Below are 10337 nucleotides of genomic sequence, written 5' to 3'. Positions count from 1 at the left end.
CTCTGTTTGGAAATTTGAAATGGGATAATTGGGACAACCTTTGTAAAATTTAATGCCAAAAATGTTCTGATGGTACTTGTTGCTGTAGTCTTACCATTTTAGAAAAATTGTATATCTATATATATATATATATATATATATATATATAGATATATATTATATATATATATATATATGTGGGGAAAAAATTGTTAGTGATTTTTCGATTTCTATTTTTACATTGTAATGAAACACATTTCAGGAATGGTGCTCCATTTCGCCAAGGGCGGAGGTCTCTCAATCCTGTTCTTTTCTCCTCGGAAAATAAGCAGTGCACCTTTAAGGCTGTAAAAGATCAGTACTTCTTTAAGGCAGCAAGCTCCAGAGATTGAGCGAAAGTGAATTCTGGTTGCTTAGCTACAACCATACAAATCAAGAGACGAAATACAATGTTGCCATTTGACTTTGAAATTGGCTGGCAGAGACACACAGTTAACAGATTGTTCTGGCACATGAAGGAAATAGGAGAGCTCTCTTTTAGTTTATTTAAACCCTATTTATTATAGTCTCTCAAAATTCTAAAGAAGCTTCAAGCCAGATTAATTTCTTAAAGAAATAACAAATTCTTGATCTACTGTGTTCATCGCTGGAAAGAAGAGCTTGATGCTTCAAATGCTGAACTGAACTGCTGAATTCCTATCTCTGAAAGGATCCTATGCTCATCAGGCCTTGGAATACAGCATGTGAACTTTGAATCAGAGGACTGTTCGTCAGGAAGTATAATCTGCAAAGACTTTATTGTTTCTATTTTTTCAGGCAGCTAATTAAACACCAAATTACCATTAGTTTGGGTGTATGTATGTGAAAGCGGGAGTTAGATTCTTTCAATAAGTTATAAGGTCTTTAGATATTGGTTTATCTTAGTAGTGTTTAAGATTTTAGTTTTTTTGATATCTAAAGATACCTGGTTTGGTTTGCCTCATTTGGGGGTGACTAGATTGTTTCAATTCGGCTGCTGCTTTCTTTGATTTGCAAAGCTTAAAGGTATGTATGATGCGACCTGTGGAGCAATGGGACTGAATGGACAGTGTGTTGCTTCCACCGCAATCAGAATCATATTTTGAATGGGGGCTTTGTCCTGAGTGGTCGTACCATAACAGCAGCTATAATGGAACAGCTTGGCTAGGGACGCAGCTAGTTCTGGAGCACAAGTCTTCAGTACTATTGCCTGAATGTTGTCAGGGCCCATAGCCTTTGCAGTATCCAATGCCTTCAGCTGTTTCTTGATATCACATGGAATGAATCGAATTGGCTGAAGACTGGCATCTGTGATGTTGGGACCTCAGGAGGAGGCTGAGATGGATCATCCACTTGGCACTTTTGGCTGAAGATGGATGCAAATGCTTCAGCATTGTTTTTTAGGGATGGCAATAAATGTCGGCTTTGCCAGTGATTTCATGATCTCACGAACGATTATTTAAAAAAAAACTTGCTGCAGGTTGACACAAGGCGATGGAGTACCTCCTTATCCCTTCATGGATTTCTGCCTCTTTAGCTATTGACCGCACCCTACTTTGCAATCAGCCAATAAGCAGGATGTTAAGATCGTAAAGTGCTCATTTTTTTTTCTCTTGGTGTGATACACATACAGGAATTGTAACATTAGTAACACAGAGGTAATTCAGACAAACACATAATGAAATTGTGACCCTTCATCAAAAGTGAAAGACGACTGAACGGATCTTGCGTATGTTAAACTTTTCAGTATCCAACGTGTCAGTAACTTCCACTCCAGGGAGACAGTAATTCTGTACTCAGGATATATTTACAATATCCAATAAACTCAAATAGAGCAATAAATCAGAGAAAACAAATTATACAATTCACAATTAAAATTTACTTTCAAGATCATATTATGTAACGTGTAGCATTATACTGAGGTAAGCGGTAATTAACAAATGATTTAAAATAGTATAAAAATACAATGTGGCAATAAATAAGCATTTTAAACTACTTGACATATTGTCTGGAAATTGTACATCAATCAATATATACAGTAATTAACAGATAAGCAGTTTTTGAAACTGTCTATTGTTAAGAACTAATCACACAGTGCCTATAAGATAAAATCATTTTGCTGTTGAACAGATTATTTTGAACTATATTTTTCAACAGTTACAATAGAGAATAAAATGAATTTTTTATCTACTAGATCTTCACATTTGCGAATTATTCTGAGAAAATACCACTTGTTAAAATACAAAAAACTACTAGCGGGTTTTTTCAAGACAATTATGGCTTGCTATGCTGTTGGCCACCTTAAGGACAAGTGCTACACAGCATGACATAAAATTAATAGACAAGTCAAAATCCTTTTCTCTTTTGTACATGAAATCTTTACTCAAATTATGGCATCTCACACAACAGATTAATTGCTCTAGAAAAGTCACTTTATCAAATGCATTAAACCAACTAAGAGTCAAGTCAAGCACTTTAAGGAGGTCAATGCACTTACATTGTAATTTGCTCTGCGCTTGGCCTTTACTGTTTGTTTTGCCGGCTCAGTCCAAATAACAATGACTTTTTCTTTTGAATGCAATATTGACACTAAACATGTTCCTTAATGTTTATTCACTTCATAAGGCATATTGGGGGAGATTTTTCTGGAGCGCCTGAGTACAGCGGATATCGGAAAATCAGTCAGTTGGAGCACAAGCCTATGGAAGAACCCACCCTTATTTTCCTTCTAAATAAATTAATGGAGCGATCCTGTCCATCTGTGCAGAGACCCAGAAAAATTACCCCTATTGTGTACTATATATATATATATATATATATATATATAAATTCACTCAGATCTGTGAACTTCAGAAATGCAATAGCATTCTACACCAAGAACAAAACACTGATTGGAGGTTAATTCCATTTTGAGAATGCACTGTCAAAACTATCCCCATGTGCTACAACTGAGGCACACAAGATCAAGTGAAGAGTCAGGGATGAGACAACACTAATCAACCGATCTTAGTTCATCCAAACATTTAAATGAAAACATAGTCTACCCTTCTCCAACACCCCCCCCCCACCCCACCCTCCAAGTTACATGACTCCACCCTTTCGTCTCTACTGTCTTACCTGGAAATCCACTCATAGTGTTAATCATTTTTGTGGGAAGAGTTTCCTGATAATGGTCTGAAATTTATCTTTCACTTGCTTAAACTAGCGCTTCCCTGTTCTGCCTTTATGGTATTGAATATTGAACCATAGACTGTTCAGCAAATAAACAGTCCATTTGACCTATCGGAGGATTGCTCCAGATTTGCCTTTTCCATTCCATGTCTTATAAATGTATAACGTTCCCTTTTCAGTCAGCATCCTCCAGAGCTGAAGATCCCAAGTTTCTTCGATAATTCAATCACCTAACACTAAAGACCTTCTCTATGTCACCTCTAAGTGTTGCTGGACACAAGGTGCTGTCTGACCAGCATAGTGCAAAATTGAAATTTTCAGCACGACGTCCTCTGATTTATATTGTACTGATTTAACAATATTTTGGAGAAATCTATCTGATTTGTTGATTACTCCTACACAGTAACTGAACATATTAGGTAAGACTTTCCTGTTCTTGCGCCTGTTGAATTTGGTTTCCAGACGCAGCAAAGAATGGAGGTGGAAACCAATTACATCAGCTCTCCGTCCCCACTATGTTGATTGTGACTTTTTGGGCTTCCAAGATTACACAACTGGGTCCGTACCTGGAGTAGGCACGTATCCAGCATCAGCATATAAATAAAGCAGCAAACAGATTTGCTGGCTTCCTGCAACATTTTATTGTTCATCTGTCCATTGGACAACAAGCGAAAGTTCACCCGAAGAAACCCGATGGTACGGCTTGTGATGGGACTCTCTTACGAGGACCTGCAAGAGTTCTGCATTAGCCAGAAGAAAAGAGAAGTTAAATAAACAAGTTAAAGAGAGTGAAGGCCCCAAACACACCTTCCAAGTTAAATGCGATTTACGTGTACTTTTTTCAATTTAGTATACTGTATTCGCTACTCACAATGCGCTCTGATCTACATTGGGGAAACCAACATAGATTGGATGACTGCTTTGCAGAACTTCTCCGTTCAGTTTGAAAGCATGACCCTGAGCTACCGGTCGCTGGTGATTTGAATTCTCCATCTTATCTCACGCTTGTCCTCAGCTTACTGCACTTTTTGTTTCCTTTTCTTTGCATGTTTTGGTTTTTCTCTTGTTTTTGCTTTTGCATGGTGGCACACTTGCTCGAGGCACATCTTTTGTTTGTTTCTTTTCTTGCCCATCACCACTCTCTTTGGCTTTGCATGACTAACGCTTTTGTCATTCAATTGCTCCTATCTTCCACCCTATCACAGATTTTCCCTTTTTGCTCTTTTTCCCACCCTCTCCCATTTCACCTGTTTATAGCCTATTACATTTCTAACTTTCCCAGCTCTGATGAAAGGTCATCGACCTGAAAAGTTAACTCTGTTTCTCTCTCCACAGATGCTGCCAGGCCTGCTGAGTATTTCCAGCATTTCTGACTTTATTTAAGCTAAATATATCCCCTTCCACTGAGATGGTCATGGCATCCAAAATACCATGTTGACACAGGGTCATCTTCGGGCCTGCACCTAACAGCAACAGAGTATTGAAGAAGCACCAAGACAATGATAAGTTCACCACTACATGCACTCGAGGCAGGTACAACAGGGGAATTAGTGGATTTAACTGTGTCTCTATCAGAATTCAACAGTCCTTTGGAAACCAACATCCAACAACAAATATACAAAGGGGACAGTAGTACAAAAGCATCACTTTCTTAAGACAGGAACAAGAAGAAAATAATCAGGTGAACAATTCAATAGTTAAGGCAATGAGCACTCAAAATGGAAGAATGTACCTTCAATCAGCAGACATTTTATAAATCATTAATCTTGGAACTTTGGAAATAACAAGGGTCAAACATTTTGTATTAATGGAATGATTGTCTTACTCCCATTTGCAACAAACAGCTAAATGATTTTGTTCATATTTTGGAAAGTTTTGTGTAAGTTATGTGAATTGAACATTTTGATAATACCTTTTGTAAGAATGCCTGAGATTGTAAATTCATTTTTTTTTTTACAATACTACCTCTTCTATTTCATCCTCCAGTGAATCAATTGCTTTTACTGCTGGCTTAATTGACGTGTACTTGGAGCGGTGACGAATGGAGCTGATGATGCCATCACTAGAGACAGCACCATCATTATTTTTCTTTGTGGCAATGCTTTTTTTTTCCCAAGGTAAAGGGTCGTTATCCCATTTAGATTTGTGCACAGCAGGAGGTATCACAAAATCCTCTTCCTTAGAGGTGAAGCCAGTGGCAGCTCCCGAACCGAACAACTGATCTATCAAATTAGCCTTTTTGTCTTTAAATGGAAGGTCATAACTGCCATTCATTTGTTCTTCTTTGCCACTGTTCTTCTGATCTACCAGTCCAGACCTCCCAGTTCCTTTCCCAAAGGAGGGAGCATACATACCAAAGCTCAGCTCATCACTGAAATCTGTGGTCCTGGTGCTTCTGCGACCATAACCCTCTGTTTGTGTATTCTCCACTGATTTGAGAAAGTTGCTGTTTTTTTGCAATCTTTCTGGGGAATCATGGTTTTTGGTCATTTCTGTGGAAAGTGGGTATGATGTGTTTTTGTGCAGTGAGAACAAGGAATTTCCATTGGCCTCTTCATCAATCTCTCGCATCTTTGCCAACAGAATTTCTTTCTTGCGTCTCTCGTCCATTTTTTCCAACTTTTGGTGCTCATCCTCTCTTAAACTGGGGGTTTCTTCTTCTCTCCTTTCTTTCTCCTCTCGTTTTCTTTCCTGCTCCCATTCTGCAAATGCAAAAGACAGTTTATGGTGATAATATCAATTTCCTGATCTCTAATGCTGTAAAGAACAGTCAGTGTGCAATCACTAAACCTTTGTACAAATCTTAAGTTCGTCAAATTAAATTTAATCACAAAAGAAAAAAGCTTGCATTTATATAGCATCTTTCACAACCTCAGCATGTCCCAAAGTGCTTTTCTGCCAATGAAACATTTTTAAAGTGTAGTCACTGCTGTAATGTAGGGAACGCAGCAAACAATTTGCGCACAAAAAGCTCTCACAAACAGCAATGAAATAAATGACTAGATCATCTGCTTTTAGGTGCTGTTTGAGGGATAAATGTTAGAATTATATAGCACAGGAGGCTGCCATTGGCCTATTGTGCTTGTGCCAACTCTTTGGAAGAGCGACTAAATTAGTTCTACTCTTCTGCACTTCTCCTAGAGTCCTGCAATTTTTTTTCCTTTTCTAGTTTATATTGAAAGTTTGTCTTTGAAAATTACTATCCACCACCCTTTCAAGCAGCATTTTTTGCATAAAAACATTCTCATCTCCCCCAGCCTCCCCGCCCTGGTTTGTTTACCAATGACCCTAATCCAAGGGGAGGTGGAGGCTTGGTAGCAATGTCACTGGACTACTAACCCAGAAGCCCAGGCTAATGCTATGAGGACATGGGTTCGAATCTCACCACGGCAGATGGTGAAATCTGAATTCATTTAATAAATCTGGAATTAAAAGGTTAGTCTAATGGTGACCATGAAACCATTGTCAGTTGTTGTAAAAACTAATGTTCTTTAGGGAAGGAAATCTGCCATCTTTACCAGGTCCTTATCTACATATGACTCCAAACGCATAGCAATGTGGTTAACTCTTAAATGCCCTCTGAAATGGCCTAGCAAGTCACAGTTGTATAAAAACCGCTACAAAGTCTAAGAAAAGGAATGAAACCAGACAGACCACCTGGCATCAACCTAGGCACTGGAAATGACAATGGCAAACCCAGCCCTATCAACCTGCAAAGTCCTCCTTACTAAGGTCTGGGGGCTTATTCCATCTGTGGGAGAGCTGTCAGCAACAGCCAGACATAGTCATACTCACAGAATCATACCTTACAGACAATGTGCCAGACATCATCCCTGGGTCTGCCCTGCCAGTGGGACAGGAAATACCCACCAGAGGCAGTGGCACAATGGTATACAGTCAGGAGGGAGTCCTCAACTTTGACTGTGGACCCCATGGCATCAGGTCAAATAAGGGCAAGGAAACCTCCTGCTGATTACCACCTACTGCCCCCCGCCACTCCCCCCCCCCTTCAGCTGATGAATCAGTGCTTCTCCATGTTGAACACCAATTGGAACAAGCATTGAGTATAGCAAGGGCACAGAATGTATTCTGGGTGGGGGACTTCAATGCCTATCACCAAGAGTGGCTCAGTAGCACCACTGCCGGCCAAGTCCTAAAGGACATAGCTGCTTGACTGGGTCTGCGGCAGATGCACCTGTCCATGTGAGTAGTGATAGGAGTGACCACCGCACAGTCCTTGTGGAGATGAAGTCCCGTCTTCACATTGAGGATACCCACCATCATGTTGTGTGGTACTACCACCATGTGAAATGGGTTAGATTTTGAACAGATCTAGCAACTCAAAACTGGGCATCCATGAGGCGCTGTGGGCCATCAGCAGCAGCAGAATTATATTCAACCACAATCTGTAACCTCATGGCCTAGCATATCCCCAACTCTACCATCATCATCAAGCCAGGGACCAACCCTAGTTTAATGAAGAGTGCAAGAGGGTATGCCAGGAGCAGCGCCAAGCATATCTACAAATGAGGTGTCAGCCTGATGAAGTTACTACTTGCATGCCGAACAGCAGAAGCAGCATGCAATAGACAGGGCTAAGCCATCCACAACCAACAGATCAGATCTAAGCTCTTGAGTCCTGCCATATCCAGTTGAGTGGTGGTGGACAGTGGACAATTAAACAACTAACAGGAGGAGGAGGCTCCACAGATATCCCCATCCCCAACAATGGGGGAGCCCAGCACATCAATGCAAAAGACAAGGCTGAAGCATTTGCATCCATCTTCAGCCAGAAGGACCGAGTTGATGATCCATCTCAGCCTCCTCCTAAGGTCCCCAACATCACAGATGCCAGTTTTCAGCCAATCCGATTCACTCCACGTAATACCAAGAAACAGCGGAAGGCACTGGATACTGCCAAGGCTATGGGTCATGACAACATTCCGGCAATAGTACTCAAGATTTATGCTCCAGAACTAGCTGCGCCCCTAGCCAAGCTGTTCCAGTACAGCTACAACAATGGCATTTCCCGACAATATGGAAAATTGCCAAGATATGTCCTGTGTGCAAAAAGCAGGACAAATCCAACCCAGACAATTAAAGCCCTATCAGTCCACTCTAGATCATCAGTAAAGCGATGGCAGGGGTCATCAACAGAGCTATCAAATGCCACTTGCTTAGCAATAACCTACTCAGTGATGCTCAGTTTGGGTTCCGTCAGGACCACTCAGCTCCTGACCTCATTACAGCCTTGGTCCAAACATGGACAAAAGAGCTGAACTCAAGAGGTGAGATGAGAGTGACTGCCCTTGACATCAAGGCAGCATTTTACACGAGCAGCTCCAAGGCTGGGAAGTCTGCAGCGACTAACTCACCTCCTGTCTTCCCAATGCCTGTCCACCATCTACAAGGCACAAGTCAGAGGTGTAATGGAACACACTCCACTTGCTTGGATGGGTGCAGCTGCAACAACACTCAAGAAGCTCGACACCATCCAGGACAAAGCAGCCCACTTGATTGGCACCCATCCACAACCTTCAGCACCGACGCACAGTGGCACCAGTGTGTACCGTCTACCAAGATGTACTGCAGCAACTCAACAAGGCTCCTTCGACAGCACCTTCCAAACCCGCAACCTCTATCACCTCAAAGTACAACAGCAGTAGATGCATGGGAACACCACCACCTGCAAGTTCCACTCCAAGCCACGCACCATCCTGACTTGGAACCATATCGCTGTTCCTTTATTGTCACTGGGTCAAAATCCTGGAACTCCCTCCCTAACAGCACTATGGGTGTACATACACCCCAAGGACTGCAGCGGTTCAAGAAGGCAGCTCACCAACACCTTCTCAAGAGCAATTAAGGATGGGCAATAAATGCTGGCCGAGCCAGCAATGCCCACATCCCAAGAACGAATATAAAAAAAAAATCCACATCCTCCTGTCAATGGAAACAGTTTCTCCTACTTACTGTATCAAAACGCTTCATAATTTTGAACACCTCCATTAAAATTGTTCTTAATCTTCTCTGTTCTAAGGAAAGCAATCTCAGCTTCACTAGTCTCTCCACAGAATTGAGGTCGCTTATTCCTGGTATCAATCTAGTAAATTTCCTCTGCACTCTCTCCAAGGTCTTGACATCTTTCCTAAAGTGTGGCGCCCAGAACTGAACACAATACTCCAGCTGCAGCCAAACCAATGCTCATAAAGGTTTACCATAACTTTTTACTTCTGTACTCAATGCCTCTATTTATAAAGCCAAGAATCCTGTTTGCATTTTTAAACAGCCATCCTGCCACCTTCAAAAGATTTGTGCATGTGAATCCCCTTTAAAATTGTATCATCATTTAGTTTAGATTGCCTGTCCTCATTTTTCCTTCCAAATGCATCACTTCACACTTCTCTGCATTAAATTTAATTTACCACATGTCTACTCATTTAACCAGCCTGTCTATGTGCTCCTGTAGTCTGATAGTCTGTTTACTACATTTCTAAATTTTGTGCCATCTGCAAAATTATGCCTTGTGTAAACAAGTCCACGTCATTATTATATATCAAAAATAGCAGTGGTCCTAATAGTGACCCCTGGGGAACACTATTGTATACTTTCCTCTATTCTGAGAAACAACAGTTCACTTTCTATCTCTTTAATCCCATGGGTTTCAATTTTATTAATGAGTCAATTTTGTGGCACTTTTTTAGGACAGGACACTGGAACAACTTTCCTGCTCTTCTTTGAATATTGCCCTGGGATCTTTTACAACAACCTGAAAAGGCAGGGGGAGTTTTGTTTTAATCTTTCATCCGAGAGACAGCAACTCCAACAATGCAGAACTCCCTCAGTAATGCACTGTACTGTCAGTCTGGATTATTACTCAATTCTCTGGATTCAGCGGCGAGAATGCTATCAACTGAGCCAAGGCTACATTTTGTTTATATAATTTATTACTTCAGACTTTATGAAAAAGACCTGCAATTTGAATCTTACTAAAAGGTCAGTTAAACACGACTATTCGAGATATAAAACACATTTGGGTTTTAAATGACTCCTTCAATCTCAGCAGCACAGTAATCAACTTTCAACATTCTCACAATGTGAGACCGTACTGTTTATACAGTGGAAAAGGTTAAGAACATACACTTAGCATCACAAGTGTTATGCATTAA

At 40.7% G+C, this 10337-nt stretch overlaps 1 protein-coding gene across 2 annotated transcripts in view; it reads right to left on the bottom strand.

Moving 5' to 3' along the window:
- Window positions 1-1905: 1905 nt before the first annotated feature.
- Window positions 1906-10337, bottom strand: part of lca5 (lebercilin LCA5) — a 143380-nt gene continuing 134948 nt past the window's right edge. For both annotated transcript variants that reach the window (XM_068026758.1, XM_068026766.1), the window contains exon 8: window positions 1906-5870. In XM_068026758.1, coding sequence (XP_067882859.1) covers window positions 5122-5870 — 749 coding nt within the window. In that variant the 3' untranslated portion in view covers window positions 1906-5121. The remainder of the gene's footprint in view (window positions 5871-10337) is intronic.

Source organism: Heterodontus francisci, chromosome 3 (genome assembly GCF_036365525.1).
Source record: "Heterodontus francisci isolate sHetFra1 chromosome 3, sHetFra1.hap1, whole genome shotgun sequence".
NCBI lineage: Eukaryota > Metazoa > Chordata > Chondrichthyes > Heterodontiformes > Heterodontidae > Heterodontus > Heterodontus francisci.
The sequence above is the reverse complement of the archived record's forward strand: the minus strand, read 5'-3'. Positions and strand labels throughout refer to the sequence as shown.